Source organism: Mustela nivalis (assembly GCF_964662115.1).
Source record: "Mustela nivalis genome assembly, chromosome: 8".
Classification (NCBI taxonomy): Eukaryota; Metazoa; Chordata; class Mammalia; order Carnivora; family Mustelidae; genus Mustela; species Mustela nivalis.
In genome coordinates this window covers 128,531,966-128,555,949 of record NC_139027.1, presented here as the reverse complement: position 1 = coordinate 128,555,949, position 23,984 = coordinate 128,531,966, and the positions used below count along the sequence as shown (strand labels likewise).

General features: G+C 49.0%; 1 protein-coding gene across 2 annotated transcripts in view; it reads right to left on the bottom strand.

Moving 5' to 3' along the window:
• MYBL2 (MYB proto-oncogene like 2) overlaps positions 1-23,984 on the bottom strand; it is a 35,780-nt gene that overhangs the window by 8,127 nt on the left and 3,669 nt on the right. For both annotated transcript variants that reach the window (XM_082744660.1, XM_082744659.1), the window contains exons 2-9: positions 23,384-23,477; positions 19,119-19,190; positions 18,215-18,307; positions 17,782-18,002; positions 15,287-15,449; positions 8,503-8,787; positions 5,161-5,574; positions 2,792-2,931 (exon numbers count right to left, since the gene is read on the bottom strand). In XM_082744660.1, the coding sequence (XP_082600786.1) occupies positions 2,792-2,931; positions 5,161-5,574; positions 8,503-8,787; positions 15,287-15,449; positions 17,782-18,002; positions 18,215-18,307; positions 19,119-19,190; positions 23,384-23,477 (1,482 nt within the window). The remainder of the gene's footprint in view (positions 1-2,791; positions 2,932-5,160; positions 5,575-8,502; positions 8,788-15,286; positions 15,450-17,781; positions 18,003-18,214; positions 18,308-19,118; positions 19,191-23,383; positions 23,478-23,984) is intronic.

Genomic DNA, 23,984 nt, shown 5'->3' with positions numbered 1-23,984 from the left:
GGAGGGATAAAATGGGGAAGGTGGGATATAAAATCAGTGGGAAAGTCCAATTTGGAATAAAGCCCAAATAACTGTTGCCTACTAAGACCTGCATTATGTCCAAAAGAATTTCTGGAAGAGGAAGGAAGAAAACCAAAACAGTTTTTTTGTGACAAGAATCTGGATTTAAAGATGAAGCAGCAAGATCTCCACTCCACTTTGGGCCCAAGTGGGACATCAGGGCCAGATTTCCTCTCCTGCCTCAAACAATGAAGCAACAACACACTGTGGAGGACAGGACAGGCTTCAAGACCCTGGGCAAAAGGCGGCTGAGGAAAGGGACCCAAGAGATGGAGATAGAAAAGGATGGCTCGTGGGCACAGCACAGGGAGGGAAGTGCAGGCGGAGCCTGGCATGACCTGGAATGGAAGAGACAAGGTCAAGTGCTCAGGGAGACCACAGCAGCTCAAGTTTGCATGGCACAGCGTAACCAGAGAAGAGAGAGTTGCATAGGAGGGAACCTCAGACATCTGCAGATGGGCCAGAGTACCCCCGGGGCGCTAACTGGTACAAACACATGAGGAGGCCACCTGAGATCAGGGGAGAATGATGCAGAAACACCAGAGGGAACAGTACTTTATGCTCACACAGGGCTGGAAACAGTGCTTAGTCCCACTGACCAGACTACAAATTCTCAACACTCACAAGCTAAAGGGTAGAGCACTGGAGGGTCCTGAACTCACCACTGCTGTGGTCCCGCCTGATAAATCTTAAAAACAAGATCCAAAAGATCAAATTATTTCTAAGTAATTCAACTGTATCCCAGAACAAGGCTCTAAAAAAAATTCTGAGAATACAAAAATATATAGCACTTATCAAAAGTGGAATTCACAATGTCTGGCATCCAACCAGATGTCACCGGGCATACACAGAGAAGCAAAGCAGGAGCTAAATATCCAAGCAAAACCCACAATGAAAAGAAAAGCCCATCTATTGAAACTGACCTGAAACTGATACAGAAGCTGAAATCAGCAGACAAGGATAGTAAGACATTTGTTATCATTGTATTTCATATGTTCGGCAGCCAAGTTGAGATGGAGGATATTTTACAAGATCTGTTAAAATCTGGAGACAGAAACCACAATGCCTAAGATGAAAACACACACCAGATGGGATTACCAGGGACCGGATGCCGCAGAGGGAAAGATTAGTCACTTGAAGACAGGGCACTAGAAACCATCCAAACCTAACCAGAGAGAAAGAAGAGTGAAAACAAGAGTAATAACATCAGTAAGCTGTGGGACAGCTCCACATGATGGAATATGTAATTGTGGAGTCTGTAAAGAGGGCTGCAGGGTGGAAGGCCCAGAAAGACTATTTGAAGATATAAGGGCTGAAGTGTTTCCAAATTTAATGAAAACCCAAAGATCCAAAAAGCTCAGAGAATACCAAGTATAAGAAACAAAGAACAATCGATCATGGCACACCATAATCAGCTTGTTCGAATCCAGTAATAAAACAGTACAGGACAGATGACAGGTGAGCAACATCCCTAAAGCTCGAAGAAAAAACCCATCAGGGTAACTGGGTGGCTCAGTTGGTTAAGTGTCTGCCTTTGGCTCGAGTCATGATCCCAGGAACCCTGGGATCGAACCCCACATTGGGCTCCCTGCTCGTCAGGGAGTCTGCTTCTTCCACTCTGTATGCCCTTCTCCGCTTTTTTGTGCTCTCTCGCTCTCTCACTCTCTCTCTCTCAAAATAAAATCTTTAAAAAAAAGGACAAACCTGTCAATCATGAGTTCTATACCCAGCAAAACTACCTTTCAAACACTAAGGCGACTTTTCAAATACAAACTTTCCAGATTCACCAGCAGGGCCCAAACTAGTGTTAAAGATGACATTCAGAGAGAAGGAGCATATTACCAGCTGAAAACACGGATCTATAGAAGAATGAGACCAGTGGAAATGCTTCTTCATGTGAAAAAACCCAGAAAGGCCGGAGCAGCAGCAGATGAGGAACAGGGATGAGAAGGAAAAGGAGCAAGAACCATCGATGCCTTTTGTGGTGACAGCATATCCGCTTAAAAGCTGAGATCTGAAAAACTCTGGCTTGAAGAGAGACTGTTCCTCATGCCACGTTATCTGTTAAATTCTAGGTCAACTGTTGAGAGACCAATTTCTGATCAGGGGATTCATAAAGCTTTCCTAAAATTATGTATCATTACAAGAGCTAACACTTCGGAGCTGATTCCTGAATTAAACAGGTTACTCAGGAAATAACAAGGCAACACTCTCCTGCAGCAAAGGCAACAGGCAGAAGCACAGTTAAGCCACTGTCTTGACCTCAGGATGACACAGAACGTGCACTCCCATGAAAGCACTTCCGTAAAAGCAGACAGGCACGTGCCCTGTACAGGTGAGACACGGAGCTTCGGAAGGTCACAGCCGGAGCTGCTCTTGACTGAGCACCACAGAGACACAGGGACAACCAGGCCACTTCCGTCCTGCATGCTAAGGTTGCTCAAATCCAGTGGGTTTGCACTTGAAACACAAAATGGGGGGATTTTTTCATGGCTACTTGGACTCGAGTTCTGAGATTAGAAACCATCTAATTAAAACAGAAGATGAAGAACAGCAAAGATGAAGCTCCAGATAATCCTGAAAAAAACAAAGGGCTGTGGTGGCCAGAAGGAGGCTGCCTTCTTGAAACAGTCCCAGGTGTTTTTGCAAAGGAAATCCCAGTCCTGGCTTGGGAAGGGGGCGAAGCCCAAACTCCTGGGCCAGCAGGGGTGGGTGGGCACAGCACACTCACGCCGCATGTTTCTGGTGCAGAGGCGTCTTATCCCGGTGCAGGGGCGTGGTGACCACCACCTTCTGGCTGCACACCGGGGTGGACGTCAATGAGGGGCTCTCCAGCTCCAGTGTGTCCTGTTTGTTCCAGAAGTTCAGAAACTGCCAGGGAAGAGGAAACAAGACAAAGTGACAACCTGCAGAGGTGGGGTGAGACACCAGACAGCCCCTGTCCCCACCACCCCCCAATATGGCTGCTCTGTGACAGGGGTCTCCCTCCTGACCTGGAAGCACTCCCCGACCAGGCACTAGAAAATGAAGACCAGGATAGATGGACAGGACCCACCAGCTAGGTTCACGTAGACCTGTGGAATTGTCACTGCCCCCAGCCCTGGCTTTTGTGAGGCCGGGGAGGGCCATCCCCCATGCCCACGCTCACAGCACTGCCAACCGTGCAGTCAGGGCGAAGAAAGCTGGCAGTCTTCAGAGCAACTCTTTTCAGAAGACTAGCCCTCACCCAACCTGTGGACAGGGACAGTGACAATGGTGCTGGTGACGTGAACATGTAGAACAACTCCTCACACCAGGGCTAAGCATTCACACCAAGAATTCCATGTAGTTTTCACAGATCTTCTGCGATGTAGGTGCCATTACAACATCCCAATTTACAGATAAGAAAGCTGAGGCTAAAGAGGTAAAGGTTCTTGTGCTGAGTGCTAGAGACAAGACACAAATCCAGACCTGAGCCAAGTCTGTGGCACTACCCTCCCCCTCTGCCCTGAAGGTGCCCCAGCAGCCCAGGGCCACGAGCAGACCTTGGGTCCACAGCCCTGGGCAGAGTCCCCGTCACCCCGGGCTGTTTGTTGGGCAGCTCAGGGCTCACCGTCCTCCTTCTCTCATCAGCTGGGCTTATTTGGGGCCTGCTATGGGCTGAATGGTGTGGTGTCCTCCCAAATTCCTATGTAGAAGCCCTGACCCACAGGACCTCAGAACATGAATGTATTTGGAGACAAGAGACTTCAAAGAGATGATTAAGGTAAAATGAAGTCATAAGGATGGGCTGTCCCCCAACATAGCTGGCGTCCTCAGAAGAATTTACGAGAAGCAGGTTAAGAGATTAGAAAAGAAAGGAGATCAGAACACAGATGCACACACAAAGGGAGTCCATGTGAAGACACAGAGAAGACAGCCAGCCATCTACAACCATGAGAGACTCCAAAAAAAAACTGAACTTGCCCACACTTAATCTCAGCTTCCAGAGATATGAGATTAATTTCTGAAGTTTAAGCCTCCTGGTCTGTGGTACTTTACTGTGGCACCTCTAGCAACTAATATAAGGCCTCTGGCAGAAAAATACCACTAATCACCCCTGACACAGGCCTGGCCTCAATCCTTGCACAGATGATGGGAGTAGCTTCCTAAAACATGCCTCCTCTGGGCCTCTCTCTCTCCCACATCCTCAGGGAAAGGGGCAGACGTAGTAAGACCCCCAGCCTCCACCCACCATCTTCTGGTCCAGGGACGTGGAAACTCCAGGGTCTGCCTCTCAACCGCCCCTCCATTCCACCTCCCAGAGACTCCCACCCCGCGGGCCCCCAGGGCACTACACAGCACTTGTTTACACCTATAGCCCTCCAAAGCCCCTGCCTCCTCGCCCTGGCTCTGGACTTCACACCGAGTCTCCCTCATCTCCATGCCTGTGTTCAGGCTGACAAAACCCAGCTCAAACATCTCTCGGAAGCTCTGAATGCCTCCCCGACGGGAGGGAAGACAGGGTCCCACCTCAGCTCCCCCTAATAGAACTTTCATTACAAACAGGTCAGTACCCAGGACACAACAAGCTCCCATCAACCACAGCACCTTCCATACTACCTTCTGCTCAAGGAATTGCAAGCCTGCCCCCAGCACTCGCTACCCTCATCAAGGGCAGGGATAGGTCACCCTCACCGTTGCACCCCAAGGCTGGCGAGTCTGCTATGAGCATATATGCAAAATGAGACTCCTGTAACAAATACTGAGTCCCTTCTCCTCTTTGCCCAGTTACCACCTACTATTTCCAGCTAAGCAATCCCTCCTCCTCATGGAAGCCTTCCAGAGGACACCTTCCCCGCTTGATGCCCTCACAGCTCTGTAAGACTAAGACAGCAGGTGTCACATTCATTTGTAGCTTTTCTTATTAGCTGGTTTTCCCACCAGAGCATAAGCTTCTCAAAGGCAGAGCCAGGCCCAGTTTTGCTCCCCTCTATGCCCCCAGCACCTAGCACAGGGCCTCACACACAGCAGACGCTCAGGGAAGCCTTGCTGAATGACGTGTGCCGGCGTCCAGGCCCTGTATTGGGCACTGGGGGTGTACACCGAACCCAGCGAGTGGTCGGGGTGGGGTCCACACACCTGGGAGGGCGAAAAGGGCAGGGTCTTGACGGGTGTGCTCTTGGGGGTGAGGCTGTTACAGGAGTCCAGGAACGACAGGCTGGCGCTGTTCTCCGTGACAGGGGACAGGGCGACACGCCTCTTCTTCTGCCGCTTGAGCACCGAAGGCGGCGTGCCGATGCCCAAGCCCCCCACTTCAGTGCTGGGGGAGATGGGGATCAGCTCACCCCGACTGCTCCGGCTCAGGTCTGAGATGGTGTGGCCGTCCAGGCGGTACTCGGTCACACTGGGCACCGGGGCAGCAGGCTGGCGGGGCGGCAGCACTTGCTGCTGCCGTGATGGGGATGGCTGCACAGGGCTGTTGCTGCTGCTACCCTCTGCGGACGGCTCCTCGGGCAGGTCAAATTTACTCAGGTCACACCAAGCATCAGGGTCCTACCCAGAGAGGGGGGGTCAGGAATAACTGCATCACCCAGCTTTCCCAGCAGATACAAGATTCACTCATTAAAGGACAATATACAAGCATCAGGCAGGAGCCCACAGCCCAGGAGTCATCACCACGAGCGTTTTCCTGCGTTTCCTTGAGGCTTCTTCTACATCCATATCTCTATCTGCAAACATAGCTGAGGTCACATTGCTCATACGGCTGCTTGCTGTTATTTTTAAAAAGCAATACTTAAGACAGACAAAAAGCACAAAGAAAACTCAAGACACCCATCAAGGAGCCTGGGAAATAAAACCTAACCACTGACGCCCCAGGTCCGGCTCCCCTAGCTCCCACCCTCTGCCTGAACTCAGTATTTACTGTCCTCACACACTGCTCTCAGTTTACCACTTACACGCATCCCTCGAGGACAGCTGGGAGTCTGTGTTTTTAGCCTTAGAAAAAAATCATTTCTATATACTGCTTTTTATCCATTTAAAGTTATACTACTAATAATAGTGCTTAATTCTATTACCTACGAGTTGGATGTTTACTATTAATAAATATCAGTTATATGAAAATTTTCCAACTTTTGTAACACATTTTATGACTGCGAAATATTCAATCATATGAATATATTAGTTACTTAACTATCCCCCTCTTCTGCTGGGACATTGTTTATTCCCTTAGTTTTTTGTTTTTTTTTAATATTTTATTTATTTATTTGACAGAGAGGTCACAAGTAGGCAGAGATGCAGGCAGTGAGAGACGGAGAAGCAGGCTCCCCGCTGAGCAGAGAGCCCAATGCGGGGCTCGATCCCAGGACCCCAGGATCATGACCTGAGCCTGAAGGCAGAGGCTTTAACCCACTGAGCCACCCAGGCACCCAATTCCCTTAGTTTTTAAAAATTAAAAATAACATCTTCGTGAACATCTTGGATACAAATCTTCTCCTAGAAGTGAAGTCTTAGGCCCAAGGCTGTGAGGCCAGGTTTACGGGTCCTGATCTGCATGGCCACACTCCTGGAGAATGGGCTCCGCTGTGCTCCACGCACCTGTCAGTCACAGAGGCCTCCTGGGCCACTTCACCTAAACCGTCTCCAATGCCACAAGAACCTGCCAGACAAGCGTTACCTTCTTCCTTCCCAGGCCAGAGATGGTGCAATCTACCCAAAGTCACTTGAGTTTCTGGGAGCATTTCTGAGTCATACCCAGGTCTTCCTTCCTTTGCCCAATAAATTACAATCAAGCCGCAAGGCTGCTAGAGAGAGAAGCTTCTGCCTTGGTCCCTGGAGCTCTGGCCCTGAGTAGGCCCAGATCCCCCTGATGCCTGCTGGTCCTTGGGACTCGCAGGAGCATGGGCAGTTCATCTCCAAGGGTGGACACCAGCTCAGGGCAGTACTGACTTTGGGCCCACACTTCAAACAGCAAACCCCAGCCTCAAGGAGGCCCCAGACTGATCCTACAAGCACCGTCTGGAGGAACAGACGGCAGTGTTTCCACAAACGCGGTAACAGAGCGTGGATATTATTAGGTGGCAGGTAAGGAGCCTGGCCCGTGGTGGGCGTTCACACGTCAGCTGCTGGTTACTAATTAAGCATTCGACTGGGCATACAGTGGCCGCTCAAAGCACCTGAGCTCCGCCTGCCCCTCTCTGGGTCCATCAAGCAGAAGAGCCAGAACAGTGTGAGGATGAAGGCAGGTAACACCATGAGAGGCCAACGGGGCCAGGCACAGAGTGCGTCCTGCATTCATCTAACTCTCCCCTTAGGGCCCAAACAAGGGACTGCCCCTGGCATCCAGGAGCTATTTATTGAACATATTGAGAAACCAATCAGACCTGCTTCTTGGGCCACTCTGAAATTTCCTGGAGTGGAGGGGACACCATAGCTAGATGCTGTAGCCGGGACCAGTCCCAAACTCTGGAACAAGAGGTGGTTAAGATAGCCAAGACCTGGGCGCCTGGGTGGCTCAGTGGGTTGAGCCGCTGCCTTCGGCTCAGGTCATGATCTCAGGGTGCTGGGATCGAGTCCCGCATCGGGCTCTCTGCTCAGCAGGGAGCCTGCTTCCCTCTCTCTCTCTCTGCCTGCCTCTCCATCTACTTGTGATTTCTGTCAAATAAATAAATAAAATCTTTAAAAAAAAAAAAAAAAAAAAGATAGCCAAGACCTGTTAAGACTTGGCTGAGTAAGACTGAGCTTACTCTGTGTGACCACGGGGACACTACTTAACCCCCCCGAACCTCAGTCTCATCTAGAAAACACAAAGAACATACCTCATAGGATACTGTGTGGATTATACACGGAACCCAGAGCCTGGCACTTAGATGCTCGACAAACAGTGTCGTTATTCTTAGCAAGGATGGGGAAGCCTGAGTGGGAAGGTGAATGTGGGGTGCCTCCCACTGAACTCCGCTGTCCCTAGTTGCCAGGTCTGTCACTGATCACCTCATGAAACCTGCTCTGCACAGCAGGCCTGCCTGACACAGCAGGAGATGCTGCCCTCACTGAGCTGTCCTTGGCGAGGTTCAATCCACAGCTAAGGCGGCCTCCAGCAGGGTTACTGGAGTTACCAGAACCAACTCTGCAGACCAAACCCCACCCACTTGGCACACCCAACCCCGCCCAACAACCAATGGGGCAAGCACTAGGCTCTTCCCTGCGGTGTTCTGAACCTCAAACACCCTCCCCTCATCACCCTTGAGGTCTCAAAACAGTGCCACCTCCTCTGGGGAGCCCTCCCACCCCATGTGCACTGTGGCACATGAGGGCAGGGACCGCATGGCCACCCTCTGTGTCCCCAAGCCCTGGATCCCAGCTGGGCACTCTGCGTCAGCCCAGGAGACAGTCGTGGGAACAGAAGGATGCCCGCCCATCAGAGAAGCACTCCTGGTTGGCAGGTGCTCTATGCCCACTGTGAAGTGCCATGACCAACATTACCGACTCGATCAAGTCCAGGGCTTCCGAGAGGCTGGACCCTACGGCAGGGATGATGAGGTTTGCAGCCTCCACCACCCACTTATAGGGCAGGCTAATTTCTGGCGAGGAGCCGTCCTGGTCTTCACGCTTCGGGAAGTCCTCCAAGGGCTCCGGCGTCCACACTCCATCCAGGTGTGCAGGAACAGCTCCCTGCTCCGTCAAGGCGGTGGCTGCCGTGGCCTCCTCCTCACTGCTTTCCTCTTCCTTCACGGCAGGAAGCACGGGGGGCCAGCTGGTCACATTTCCCTGTTGGACACAAGGGCACAGGGTTCTTATTATGAGATGGACGCTGTGTAGTACTCTAGGGAAAAACACACAACCTGGGGCGGCTGGCTGGCTCAGTCTTAGAGCAAGCGACTCTATCTCGGGGTCCTAAGTTCGAGCCTCACATCAGGCACAGAGGTTATTCAACATTAAAAATTTAAAGAAAATAGGGGCACCTGGGTGGCTCAGTGGGTTAAAGCTTCTGCCTTCAGCTCAGGTCATGATCCCAGAGGCCTGGGATCGAGCCCATCGGGCTCTCTGCTCAGTGGGGAGCCTGCTTCCTCCTCTCTCTCTCTGCCTGCCTCTCTGCCTACTTGTGATCTGTCTGTCAAATAAATAAATAAAAATCTTTAAAAAAAAATATTTTTTTAATTTAAAGAAAATAAAATTAAAATGTACAACCTGATCTAATAGGGAAACTAGGATGAATCTAAATTGAGAGACAGATGGGAGGCCGGGTGGCTCAGTCAGTAAAGCGCCCAACTCTTGATCTCAGCTCACGTCTTGATTTCAGGGTTGTTCACAGTTCAGGCCCCACGCTGGGCTCCACACTAGGAATGGAGTCACTTATACATAAACAAGTAAAAAGAGAAAGACAGACAGACAGAAGGAAAGACGGACCGCAAAATAACTGGCATTAGCCTATACTTCTAAGATATCAGCATCACGAAAGGCTAAGAAAGGTTAAGGAACTATTCAGATAAAATAGACAAGAGATATGATAACTAAGTCTACTTCTAGACTGTATCGTGGGCAGGAAAATGGAATGGACTGTAGATTTGTTCGAAGCCCTGAATCAGGACTTAAAATCCCTGAACTGAACAAAAACATACATATGAGTATGTAAGCCAAGGTCTTTATTCTTAGGAAACACAGACTCAGTGTTATGGGATAGAGAAGCAAATGGCTCAGATAAAATAGTGGTACCTGTATACAGAAAAATAAAGCAAATCAGGCAAATGTTAAACACTAACAAATCTAGAGACGCGTAGCTGGCTCAGTCAGTAGAGCACGCAACTCTTGATCTCAGGATTTTGAGTCTGAATCCCACATCGGGTGCAGAGTTAACTAAAAACATTTTTTTTTAAATCCTTAAAAAAAAAAAAAACTAATGAATCTAGTAAAGAGTATTATGGGAGTTCTTTGTACTATTCTTGTAACTTTTCTGTATGCTTAATATCATTTCAAAATAAATGTTTGGAAAATGAGTGTATACTAATTTTGTGACCAAAAAAAAGATGAAAATCATTTGAGGCACTAGCTCTCCTGGCAGAACCCTGAAACTAAGGTTGACATGTTAACCTTACATATCCCAGTGTAGCCTTGAGAAGAGCACATGTGATCAACAAGGCTTCTCAAGGGCAAGGAGTGTGATCCCACGTCCCTGAGGAGGGCCAAACGGCATCAGGAAGAGTTATGCAGGCTCTGGATTCAGCCAGAGCTTGGCCATTTTTGCTGGCCCACCTTGAGCAAGCTGTGTGGCCTGTGTGTGCATCAGCTCTCTTGCCTGTAAAATGAGGACCCTGAGGAGGTCAGCAGCGAGGCCAGCAGCACCCAGCATGCACCATGGCTATTACTGCTATCACTGTCAAGTGAACAGGATGGAAATGGTTTGTGATCCAGGCAAAGGGAGTAAAGGATTAGATAAGAACAGATTTAATTGAAAACTTGTAACTGCAACGATTAGAGAAAGGGGAAGAATGCCATAAACGCTACTGAAGGTTCTGAATGTGGGAATCCCACTTCAGAAACAGCTGTGTTGAAAATGGCTTGGTGATTTTATTTAAAATTCGGAATACACTTACCATATGACCCAACAATCCCAAACCTAGATGTTTACCCAAGAGACATGAAAACTTATGTTCACACAAAATCTTGAACGCAGATGCCTACAGCAGCTTTCTTTGGGAACAAGCTAGAAACGGCGACCCTCAGCTGGTAAACAGATAAAGAATGGTACTTCCAGACCAACAGACTGTCACTCAGCAGTACAGAGGAACAAATCACTGACAGTCGCAGCCACAGGGGTGAATTGTAATGCATTAATAGCTAAGCGGAAGAGAACAGTCACAGCAGAGTACGGACTGTGTGATTCCGTTGATGTAACCAACATCCTTTTGAAGGTAAAACTACAGAGATAGAAAACAGAGAAGCAGCTGCCAAGGGCTGAGTGCTTGGGAACTTCAGGGGGTATTGGAAATGTCCTCCAGCTTGATTGAGGTGTGGGTTATATTTGTCAAAACGTACAGAACTATCTACTAAAAGGTGCACTTACTGTCTATAAACTACACCTTTATAAAGTGAAGGGATGAGGAAGATCTGAGTTTCCCAAGCTAGGAAAAAGGAGTTACCATATGATACAGGGGTAATATCCTTAATACATAAATAAAAGTTTATGAATGACCAAAACAAACAAACAAACAATTAATTTGGGTAAAGGAAAATCAATAAGGTAAAGAAAAATGGTAAACCTCACAAGTAAAAGAAATCAAACCCGGGCGCCTGGGTGGCTCAGTGGGTTAAGCTGCTGCCTTTGGCTCAGGTCATGATCTCAGGTCCTGGAATCGAGTCCCACATCGGGCTCTCTGCTCGGCAGGGAGCCTGCTTCCTCCTCTCTCTCTGCCTGCCTCTCTGCCTACTTGTGATCTCTCTCTGTCAAATAAATAAATAAAATCTTTAAAAAAAAAAAAAAAAGAAATCAAACCCAAATGATAGTATGTTGTTGCTCATAAAATTGGCAAAGTTTTTTTGTTTTGTTTTTAATGAGAGGGAGAGAGAATCCTAAGCAGATTCCACATCCAGTGCGGAGCCCCGAACCAATTCAGGCCTTGATCTCACGACTCTGAGAGCATGACCTGAGCAGAAACCAAGAGTCAGGTGCTTTACCAACTAAGCCACCCAACATCCCGGCAAAGATATTTTCAATATAGTCACAGCCAGTCACGACAACAGTGTGGGGAAACGGGCAGTGCCATATGCTGCCAACAGGACAAAATGGTACCAACACTCGAGTGGCGATTTGGTGATGCTTATAAAAATTTCACGTGTCCGTACCATTTGACCTAGTCATGCCACATCTATAAGAACTAACCCACATTAATAAGTACATGCACAAAGAATAGGAAGGATGATGTTCTCTGCAGCGTCTTAACAGAAATGGTGACAAATGTTCATCAGCAGGTCACGACAAGACAACAGATTCAAGAATGGTGTAAAGCTCTGTATGCACAAAATGACATGGAAAGATTTCAGAAGAAACTCTATGGCAGTAAGTTATCACAATCTCATTTTCAACATATTGCCCTTAATTAGAAATGTTGGCAAACACATTAAACAATATATTGGTTCTCTCTGGCAGTTGAGATTAGCAGGCTCTGTCTTCTGTAATACTCAGTTCTGTAAAGTTTCTAACTCTTTTTTTTTTTTTTAAAGATTTTATTTATTTATCAGAGAGACAGAGAGGGGGAGAGATCGAGCACAGGCAGACAGAATGGCAGGCAGAGGCAGAGAGAGAAGCAGGCTCCCTGCTGAGCAAGGAGCCCGATGCGGGACTCTATCCCAGGACGCTGGGATCATGACTTAAGCCGAAGACAGCTGCTTAACCAACTGAGCCACCCAGGCGTCCCAAGTTTCTAACTCTTTACAGGGATCCTGCATTGCTTTTGAAGTATGGGGACAAGAACTACAATTGCAAGCCTGACTGGTGAGTGGGGAGAACAGGAGCTGGTCCCATAGACACATTAATAGGCAAACCTTTTCTGGCAGACAATCTAGCAAAACGTATTAGAAATTTTTCAAGAAGGCTCAGTTGGTTACGCAACTGCCTTCTGCTCAGGTCATGATCCCAGAGTCCCGGCATCAAGTCCCACGTTGGGCTCCCAGCTCTGCGAGGAGTCTGCTTCCCCTTCTGACCTCCTTGTCTCTCATGCTCTCTCTCAATCTCTCTCTCTCAAGTAAATAAATAAAATCTTAAAAAAAAAAAAAAAAAAAGAAAGTTTTTCAAGAAATGTGTCTCAATCCATCTCCAGGAATTCCTAAAGAAATAACGAGCCCATGCACAGTGATTTGAGTTACAAGGATGGTCGTTGAAGTTTTGTTTCTAATTTTATTTATTTATTTTTAAAAGATGTTATTTATTTGACGGAGAAAGAGATAGCAAGAGAGAGAATGCAAGCAGCAGAGGGAGAGGAAGAAGCAGGCTTCCTACCTAGCAGGGAGCCCGATATGGGGCTCAATCCCAGGACCCTGGGATCATGACCTGAGCTGAAGGCAGATGCTTAACCATCTGAGCCACGCAGGCACCCCTGGCTTTGTTCCTAATTTTTAAAATTAGATATAACCATAATTACATAAACAGCACAAGAGAACCATGAAAACGATGCTGGAGATGAAATGAGGCTGAAAACAATACCCTCACTGACCCCCGGGGCTCATTCTGGCCCTGCACAGCCAGCGCTCCAGAAGAAAAGTGCCAGAGGCAAAAGTGAAGTCAAAACACTAACTTTCAGCCCAGGATTTTCAGAGACCGAAGAAGGTCTGCCCACTTCCCCTCCATCCTAAAAAGTGACTATGTCTGCTGATGATGCCCATGGTTTCTCTTTGTGGAACGTATGCTTCTTCTTCAACCAGAAGTAAAAGGCTTAAAAATATGTTACTTAGATACTCAACAAAGTATGAGAAGCAGACTCTGCTGGTTAGGGGATGTGTGGGGAACCCAGACTAGAAGAAGACAATTTACTTTCTGTTCAAGATCTTTCTCTACTGTTTGTTATTCTACAGAAGCATTCATACCAGCGAATCAAGAGATACTCTCTCAAGTTGAAAAATTGAGAAACAGAAGCAAGAATGTGATGCAATGCCACAGCAGAGTCACAGCCCTGGAGGGGATGCGGGTCCTAGTGAGCCAGTAAGAATAGGGAAGGGGGAGCGTGAAGAAAGCTTAGTCACTAGTTCACAATCCCAGAAGAGACTAGAACACAGCACAGGAGGAGTGCGTTACCTCCCATGACTCAGCATTGTCCAATCCTCATTCTTTGACACATTTCCTTCAAATCCTTTTTATTTTATTTTTTTTAAAGATTTTATTTATCTATTTGATAGACAGAGATTACAAGTAGTCAGAGAGGCAGGCAGGGAGAGAGAGAAGGAAGCAGGTTCCCTGCAGAGCAGAGAGCCCAATGTGGGGCTCAATCCCAGGACCCTGGGATCATGACCAGACCTAAAGGCAGATGCTTAACCCACTGAGCCATCCAGGCGCCCCCAAATCTTTTTAAGTTTATTTATTTACTTTTGTAATCCCTATACCCAATGTGGGGGTGAACTCACAACCCTTACATCAAGAGTCACAAGCTCTTCTGACTGAGCCAGCCAGGTACCCCAAATCTTTATTTGTAAAGAATAAATCACTGGGGTGCCTGGGTGGCTCAGTGAGTTAAGCATCTGCCTTTGGCTCAAGGCATGATCTTAGGGTCCTGAGATTGAGCCCCATGTCAGACTCCCTGCTCAGTGGGGTGACTGGTTCTCCCTCTCCCCCTGCCTCTACCCTCTGTTTATACTCCATCAAATAAATAAATAAAATCTAAAAAAAAAAAAAAAAAAAAAAGAATAAATCATTAGAAAAAATAGTTTTGAAATTTCAATAAAAAGTTTGCTCTGGGGGCGCCTGGGTGGCTGAGCAGGGAGCCTACTCCCCCCCACCCCGTCCTCTGCCTGCCTCTCTGCTTACTTGTGATCTCTCTCTCTGTCAAATAAATAAATAAATAAAATCTTAAAAAAAAAAAAAAAATTTGCTCCGGAGTATGGGGTGGGAAATGCTAACACCTGCATACTGTGTTTCGTTTTTACAATTGTAAACCTAATACCATATAACTTCTTTGTATGATTTTCTAGAAAACTGTGTGAAACTATAGACAGAAAACAGACGAGGGATGCCTGGGATGAGGGAAAAGCGCTGATGAAAAGGAAGACAAGGGAACATGGCAGGTGATGGAAAGGTCTGTATCTCGATGTGGTTTGGTAGTTATCGGACAGTATATTTTTTGTCACGACTCAGAACTGTACACTAAATGCCATGGATTTTACTCTAAGTGAATTAGACCTCAATAAATAAATTATATTTTCTTCAATTGCCAACCTGCTTTAAGTATGAAAAGCCTAGAAAGGGCGACAGGTAGAAAGGAAGCTGTTGCTAAGGACAGAGGAGGCTTAGGACCTCTTCAACCCAACCCTCCATTTTATATGTCAGCTTGTTCTGTCGTCCTTCACCTGCGGGCAGACAAGTGTCAGGTCTGTGCAGAGTTATGGGACAAGGAAGGGCCCTGGTGAGGGAGATGCAGCCCACAGGAGACCCGGTGGCAGGAAGTCATGAACAGCCGTGGCGAAGATGAAAAGCCAAGAACAGGTGTTAAATGAGATGGGCGGGGCTAAATACGGAACCCAAAGCTGGGCACTGAGGCTGAGCGGCCTCAGCAAGCCGTCTCACCTGCTCCTCCACGGGGCGGGCACTCTGGCAGCCGTCCTTGTCCTCGAGCTCCAACAGCAAGTACACAGGGGGCTTGCAGTCTTTGGACTCACTCAGGAAGCCACCTGTGTCCACCTTCCTTTTGATGGTGGAGTTCCAGTGATTCTTCACAGCATTGTCTGTCCTGCGGGGGCCAAGAGGGCACCTTTCAACTCAGAAGTGCCACGAGCCATGTCACGGACCTCCCTGAGTGGAGTTCCCGCTCCCGTAAATGAGGTCAACCCAATGACTCCACGGTCTCTTTTTTTAAATAGGTTCCATGCCCAGCGTGGAGCCCAGTGTGGGGTCTGAACTCACGACCCTGAGATCAAGAGTCAGATACTCAGCTGACTGAGCCACCCAGGCACCCTGACTCTACGGTCTCTTAGCTCTAAAATGAAGTCACACATGCATCTAGCCCTCTGTGATGTATACATATTTCCACTAACCTCAGCAAAATAAGCAGAGGTTTTATTCAGCCTATGGTTAACACTCACACAGCTGAAATGTTTTTGAAGCTCGCGTTCCCTTTTCCACTCACTTTGCATCTGCAGAAACTAGAAGCAAAGCCCTAGCAAAGCCCTAGCCCTAGCCCTAACGCTCACGGTGACCTTGAACGCAAGCCCTGGTCTTCCTCTCAGACGGCAAATGGCCACAGAGGGCAGAACTGGATGGCACAAAGGGTCTGACATGGGTCACTCTGAGCCTCTGTTACTTTATCTGGAGAATCAGGAGATGACTTCATACTCCATCACTTACTGAAGAGTAACTGGGGAGACAATGTAGTACAAGCAGAGAGCAGGAGGATGTTACAGGAGTAGAGTACTAGAGTGTGGAAGTGGAGAGAAGTGCAGGAACAGAAAGCACACTGGTGCAGATAAACCAGCAGAGCAGGAGAAAACTGTACGGTGGTATGCAAATACAGCCCAGTACAGCGGCACCAAAATACAACGTGTAGAGAAGCAGGTGGCAGTTCGGAAGTATCAGAGTAGCACACAGCAAACGCAGTAAGCAGCATGTGCAGCCGAGTATTGTAGAACAGGGCAGGAGAGGCCTACAGAAGCCCACAGCAGCACCCGCTGCAGGACCGCGGGGAGCAGAGCAGCACAGAGCACAGACCAGCGCAGCACCACGGAAGCGTGCAGCAGCAGAGCCGTAGAGAAGAGGGTAGGAGAGCAGCCCAGGCGCACATGGCAGAACAGCAGCGCGGCCCATCAGATTACAAGACAGAGACGCAGGCACGTGGTAGGCGCTCCCTACTGCAGGAGTCCAAGCACCGTGCTCTTCCCCTGAATTGTGAATGTCCATGATGCATGGCCGGACTGAGCCGCCAGTCAAAGAGGTGGGTCGGCATCTCGAAACTCTCCCACCGTGGGCTGTCCTGACCGGGCAGGGGTATGGGCAGTATGGGGAGGTCGCTGGGGACCAACCGCAGTCTGGAAGACAGACAGACACCCCCACCAAGGACTGAAGGACAAGTGTGTTGGCTACACAAGGGGCACAAGCAGTGTGCATCCCAGGCCAACAGAGGAGAGCACCAGGGGGTTCTCAGAGGGAGCTCTCCATGTTTTGGGGGCTGAGAGGAGGGCAGACAGCTAAAGTCCAAGGGGTAAGCAAGGGTGACAGTACGTCAAGGCCAGGCTGGTGGCATCAGGTTCACAGGGAGAGAGACCCAGGTCTTCAACCCAAGCAGTAGGAGAAGCAGTTAGGATAACACACTCAGGTTTGAGTTTTGAAACTAGACCATTCCAGACTTCAGAGGAAAGACACCGTCCGTCCGGCATTTTATCTCCTCTCCCTCCCAGGACCACAGTGTCATGACAAAGGAGTAAAAATTAAACTGAATAAGGGAGAAATGCCTAAGGACAAAGAGAACAGGGTAGAAAACAGCCACAAATAAAGAGGCTTATTTAAGTTTTCAGAAGACGGAAAGCACTTAGGGGAACAATAAGCAACTTAGCAGAGGGGAGTTGACCCTGGAGGAAGATTCTGGCAAGAATGGAGTCAAGTCTTCCTGATGCTCCCCCAAAGCCCCCAAGAGGCTCTTAGAGGGACCAGGCACAGCAAGGAATAGAAAACAGAGCAGTGGTTTGGATGTCTAGATCCTGGCCCTGACCACACAGGCAGGAATAAGAGAAGTTTATTCTCTAAGAAAAAGGACAAAGCAACCCTGGCAGAGGGCAGGGGTGGTGCACAGAGCTCCAATAGGGATCAGAGGAAAATCTGTACACAGAGTAGGAAGCCCCCAGGCTCTTTCTCCATGCCGCGGTCTGGAACTGCCTATAAAGCCAGGTCCGGGCAGCCCTAGGCAAGAATCTGAAGGACTCCATCTCTGAGAAAAGTGAACAACTGCAAAGAAATGGGACTGACTCTTGGACTATCCCCCAAGAGCCCAGTGGATGTCCTCACTCCCTGAGAACATCCCAGCCCGCCCCAGCCCACGGCCTCCGGTCCGCAGCGCCCAGCTGGCAGCTCACCTCCCCGGCAGCATCTTGGCGATCTCGGCCCAGCGGTTGCCGAGCACCTTGTGGGCCTCGCAGATGATGCGGTCCTCCTCCTCCGTCCAGCAGGACTTCTTTACCTCGGGGTTGAGGTGGTTATGCCAGCGCTCACGGCACTGCTTCCCCAGCCGGCCCTTCAGGTGCTTGGCGATCAGCGTCCACTGCTTCGTGCCGTACTTCTTGACCAGCTCGATGACCTTGGAAAAGGTCTCTGTGAGGCCAAGGGCACTCGCACCTCCCTTGCCCCCTAATAGAACAGTGCAGTTCCTTCCACATAAGCCTCATCTCTCCGCGGCCTGGAGAGGACCAGCTGGACACCCTTGCCCACCCCCAGGACAGCCTCACCATCCCTGGATCTGCTGGGGTGCAGGAAGACCCACTGTGCGCAAGGCGCTGTCCCGACAGATACCTTTTGATCCTCCTCTTTGGTCCATGGCCCCTTGACGAGGTCTGGGTTCAAGACCCTCAGCCACCGGTATTGGCACTGCTGGTCAGTGCGGTTCTGGGGAGAGAACAGCAACCCGTGAGGACTCCTATGACAACAGCCTGGGGCCCTGGCTGAGCACTGGGTACAAGGGGCCAGGCCTTGATCCCTTCACCCACCACACACTACACTCCCACACGCTGGAACACACATGGCTGCCCTGTAGGAAGCTTCCTCCGGCCCCCCAGTACAAGGAGGGAGCCATAAATTCCTATAAAAGTTTGTGGCGTATGTGAGGGATCTGTCCTTGCTTCTGGGAAAGCATTATTTCCCTGAAGGTTTCAGATCTCACAGAAGCAAGGGAAGGTGAGGTAGAAAGGGTCTGCTGACTTGGTCCCTGAGCTGCAAGCGACTTGGGAGATAAGGCCGCTAGCAACTCCTGACACATCCCCTCCCTACCAGATACCTGCAGTCCTGGGGGCGGAGATACAGGGGACCTGCAACCCCAGGAGGCTTCAGCTGCTCTGGGGGACCTCAGCAGGAAGCCTGCCCAAAGTTATCACTTCCCCTCTATTTCAGTCTCGCTCTTCAGATTGCTTACATTTCTAGCAGAAAGAAATGCAAATGTGCCACTGGTCACATGCTCCAGATGGCACAGAGCCTGAAGACCACCATGCCTGCCAAGGCTGCTATGTGGAGATGTTTATGACAGGGGGACTCAAATTCTGGCTTGGGAAGGAAGGGTCTAGGAAGGCTGGTGTTTGGGCGGGGAGGGGGCAGCTTGGTAAGGAACACTGTCTTCTCCTTGGCATAAAGTCTGTCCTAGGCACAGTCTGGTCACCAGAACCTTCATCTCTGGGGTAGGAGGCCACCGAGGGGCTGCACTCACAGGAAAGTGGCTGGCCAGGAACTTCCAGTCTTGCTGTCCGAACTGCCTTACCAGGGTCCTCAGCTGCTCATCCTGCCAATGCCAGAAAGAGAGGGCTCAGCTCGCACACGTGTGGAAAGCACGATCACGATGGAGGAAAGGGCTAAAGGACCACCGCCTCCAGGCAAGCAGTCATGAAGGGAGCACCTACTACGTGCCAAGTACTACGGATACAGCAACGGGCAGCGACAGAGCTGCCCCGTCTTGCAGGAATCATGGCCCAGAGGGAGCTAATCAAAGGCTCCCACAAACGAGAGTGAAGCCAGCGACAGGAACATGGTGACTGCCTCTTCAGGGAGACCAAGGGACAGGCTCAGAGGAAGGCTGGTGCGGCTAGAATGCAGGAAGCAAGTGAGAGGGGGATGCACGGTGACTTGGGAGGTCACAGCAGGCGCCGGACCACACACAAGACTGCTCGGGCCTCTGCATCACACGAAGCCACTGAGGCATTTGAGCAGTGGGTGGTCACGATCCAACGTGCATATTATGCACTTCGCCTTGGCAGCTTCAGGGAAAGGGGCTGTAAGAGGGCAGAACGGAGGAAGGGAGGCCATGAGAGACGCACAGGCCAGAGAGGACAGCGACCGACGGGGACGTGCGGCATGCAAACAGTAGGTGTTACAACAGTCTCCTGAAAATAAACTACAGACTCCCGCAACAACATGAAATCTCAACATCATGAGGAAGCCGGGCATAAATGAGTGCACACTGCATGATTCCATGCATAGGACATTCTAGAAAACGTCAGTGAAGCTATAAGGACAAAAAGGCAGTTGGTGGTTGTCTGAGATCAGAGGTGAGGGAGGGAGGGACAGCAAAGGGGTACAGGGCTGTTCAGAAGTTAATGGACGTGCTCTATAAGGTGATCCCTATATCCCACTGCGATGAAAAGCACTGAGCTGTACTACGAATGGCTGCAGTTCACTGGATGGAAAGAACTTCTCGATCAAATTGATTTTTTTATATTTTATATACATCTATATAAAGAGAATGTGGTATATCCATATAATATATAATGGAATGTAATATAAAATGGAATGTTTATTCAGCTTTAAAACAGAAGGAAATTCTGTTCGAAGCTACAGCAGGGATGAACCTCAAGGACAGAGGTAAGATAAGCCCGTCACAAAAGGACAAATACTATAGGATTCCACTCATATGAAATATCTAAGGGCACCTGGCTCAGTGGGTTAAAGCCTCTGCCTTTGGCTCAGGTCATGATCCTGGGGTCCTGGGATTGAGCCCTGCGTCGGGGAGCCCTGCTTCCTCCTCTTTGCCTGCTTTTCTGCCCACTTGTGATCTCTGTCAAATAAATAAATAAAATCTTTAAAAAAAAAAAAATTTTAAAGTTTAAAAAAAAAATAAAACTAGAAAGCAGACAGACGGTCATCAAGAGCTGGGGGAAGGGCATGAAGAATTTGAGCTCGGTGGGTATATTCAGTTTTGCCAGACGAGAAAGTTCTAAAGATCTACTGCACAATGGGAATGCACTTACCGCACTGAACTTGAATTGCACACTTAAAAATGGCTATGATGATACATTTAGTGTTGTATGTTGTATGTTTTTTTAATACACATACACAACCCTGGACAAAAGAAAAAGGCCATTACAGAAATTCAGGCCCTCAAGTGTCGTCCAGCACTGGCTGGGGCAAAGTCCCAGTAAATCGTGTAGCTGAGCCAGCGCCGGACACCGTGCCCTCCTCTGCCACCCAGCCTGGCCGGGCCAACACCAGTCCTCCTCCTATGTGCCCACGTCCATACCTAGCACCGCCTTCCTCCCTGACAACCGGCAAGGATACTGTGCTCTATGGTCTCCATCTCCTCCCAGGCCCCAGGGGCCTCTACCACCTCAGTTCCATCCCTGCCCCAATAATCTCTCTACAGCGGCCTGGGCACCACCAGTCTCTCAGTCCCGGGCTGCCACCAAATCTCTTATCCATTCTACACACAGCAGATTAGCTGCACGGAAGCCCTGCTACATGCAGGTCACTCCTCTGCTTTAAAAAACTTCAGGGGGGCGCCTGGGTGGCTCAGTCGGTTAAGCATCTGCCTTCAGCTCAGGTCATGATCTGGGGATCCTGGGATTAAGCCCAAAATTGGGCCCCCAGCTCCATCGGGAGCCTGCTTCTTCCTCTGCCTCTGCCTCTCTGTCTCTCATGAATAAATAAAATTTTTAAAACAATAAAATAAAATAAAAACCTCCAGTGGATCGACCTTGCCAGCTGAACAAGCCTACACTACTGAGCCCGACATTCTAGGCCTTCCAGGATTTGGCCCAGTTGATCTTTTTGTCCACATCAACCATTCTTCTTCTTCAAGAACCCTTCCCTTCAGCCAAACCAAGGTCCCTGTACTTGCTTTTCTCCACCTACAACCTATTCTATTCTATTCTATTTGCGTATTTCCTAATCTAATATACCCACCATTCTTCCCTGACTTGATTTCCAAATCCTTATCCAGGAAATTTTCCCTAACCTCTTCAGGCAACAGTAACAGTAAAGGAAATACCTAAAGGTATTTCAGCAAGGACCCAGGGCCTCCTGTGTGATGGGAGTCCCAGCACAAGGACCAGGGATGCAACGGTGAGCACACGTGGACACCGAGGATCGCCACAGCATGTCCGTAGACCTGTGCAGCATTCTCGCTCCACCCCAAGCAGAGAGTGGCTCTGGGGTGGGGGACCCCAGCCTGTTTGTTCTTCTAGGCCCACAAGAGCTAAATACAGTTCCTGGCCCACAGCGGGATGAACAGAAAACCGGGCTTAGCATTCATGATTTTAAAAAGTTGTACAACTCAGGGAGTGCCTGGAGGCTCAGCCAGTTGAGTCCACCTCCAGCTCAGGTTATGATCCTAAGTCCCAGAATGGAACCCCTCAATGAACCCCTCATCAAGCCCCGGGGCCACCTGCTCAGCAGAGAGCTTGCTTCTCCCTCTGCCCCTCACCCCACTTATGAACATGCTCTCACTCTCTCAAAAAATAAAATCTTAAAAAAAAAAAAAAAAAGTGTTGGGGCACCTGGGTGGCTCAGGTGGTTAAGCATCTGCCTTTGGCTCAGGTCATGATCCTGGGGTCCTGGGATGAAGCCCTACATTGGGCTCCCTACTCAGCAGGGAGTCTGCTTCTCCCTCTGCCTCTCTCCTGCTTGAGTCTAGGATGGAACAAACAATTTAGAAAAAGGTCTGGTAATTTCGATAAAACTAAGCATACACCTACCCCTGACTACACATAAGTATCTCCCCAGAGAAATAAAAACAGAATACTCAAAAAAGATTTATGCAAGAATCCCAGCAGCCCTATCCACAAAAGCCAAAAACTGAAACCCGCCCAAATGCCCATCAACAAGCAAAACATACTGTGGTCCATATAATGGAATGCTTTTCAGCAATGAGGACGAACAAATTGCTGAATCAAGCAACTGTTTTGTTAAGCAAAAGCAGCGAGATAGAAAAGAATACAGCTGTATGATTTCATTTACAGGACATTCAAGAACAGACAAAACAAACCACACTAAGAGGCATTACATCAGCGATTGCCTGGAGCCAGGGAAGATGGGATCACCAAGGAAAGCTTCTGCGATAATCAAGGTGGTGCTTCCAACTGTTCACTTTAAAAAGGTGCATTCGATTGTAAACAAAAAGAAAACTCAGAGCTTGATGTCTCAAGACACAATTTTTTTAAAATTATAATAAAGAAGAGGGGCAGCTGGGTGGCTCAGTTGGTTAAGCAACGGACTCTTGATTTCAGCTTAGGTCATGATCTCAGGGTTGGGGGATGGAGCCCCGAGTGGGGCCCCGCACTAGGCATGGAGCCTGCCTGGGATTCTCTCTCTCCTTCTGCCCCTCCACCTGCCAATATGTGGCTGTGTGTGTTCTCTCCCTCTGTAAATTATAGTAAGAATAATAATAAAGAGGAGATTGCCCATTAGGTTAATCACCCCAGCAGTTAAAAGGCAAAAAGCACAGTTAGTGCCCATGAAGCAAAACACATCGGCTTCCGAGAGACACATTCTCTCAGGAGTCCTCAGTGTGGAGCATCCTTGAGATCGCTATGAGAACACGCACTGGGGGGAACCAGAGGACCCACCCACCTCTTTCACCAGCTCCTCCTCCTCATCACACCCATCACGACATCAGGCACACACACATCCCAGGCTCAGTTCTCCGACCAGCCCCCACGCTGCCATCAGCCGCCTTCCCCCCAAACATCTCTCAGTGTCACTCACCTCCTCGTGGGTCCATTTGACCTTGCACTTGCTGTCCCTCTGCTCTGGCACATCTGAATCTGTGTCCTGGTAGTGCAGCTCATCCAGCTCCTCACTGCAGGGACAGCAAGCTAAGGGTCAAGGCCATGTGTCTGCACACGCTGCTGCATGATGGAGGGACAGCGTGTGGGCAGTGGCCCGTGAACTCAAGGCAAAGGCTTGAGGGAGGCAGCCTTTTACTTTCTACTTTTGATATGTCCACCCTCCTCTTTTTTTAATTCTTTAATGAATTGGGGTGATGGATTATTGTTATTTTCTTTACCCTTTTATTTTCACAAACAACCCAATGATTTCAAAAGCTGCAAGAAGGGACGCCTGGATGGCTCAGTGGGTTAAGCCACTGCCTTCAGCTCGGGTCGTGATCTCAGGGTCCTGGGATTGAGCCCTGCATTGGGCTCTCTGCTCAGCAGGGAGTCCGCTTCCTCCTCTCTCTGTGCCTGCCTCTCTGCCTGCTTGTCATCTCTCTGTCAGATAAATAAATAAAATCTAAAAAAAAAAAAAAAAAAAAAAAAGCTGAAGAAAAAAGATTTCACCAAGAGGGGACGCCTGGGTTGTTCTGTCC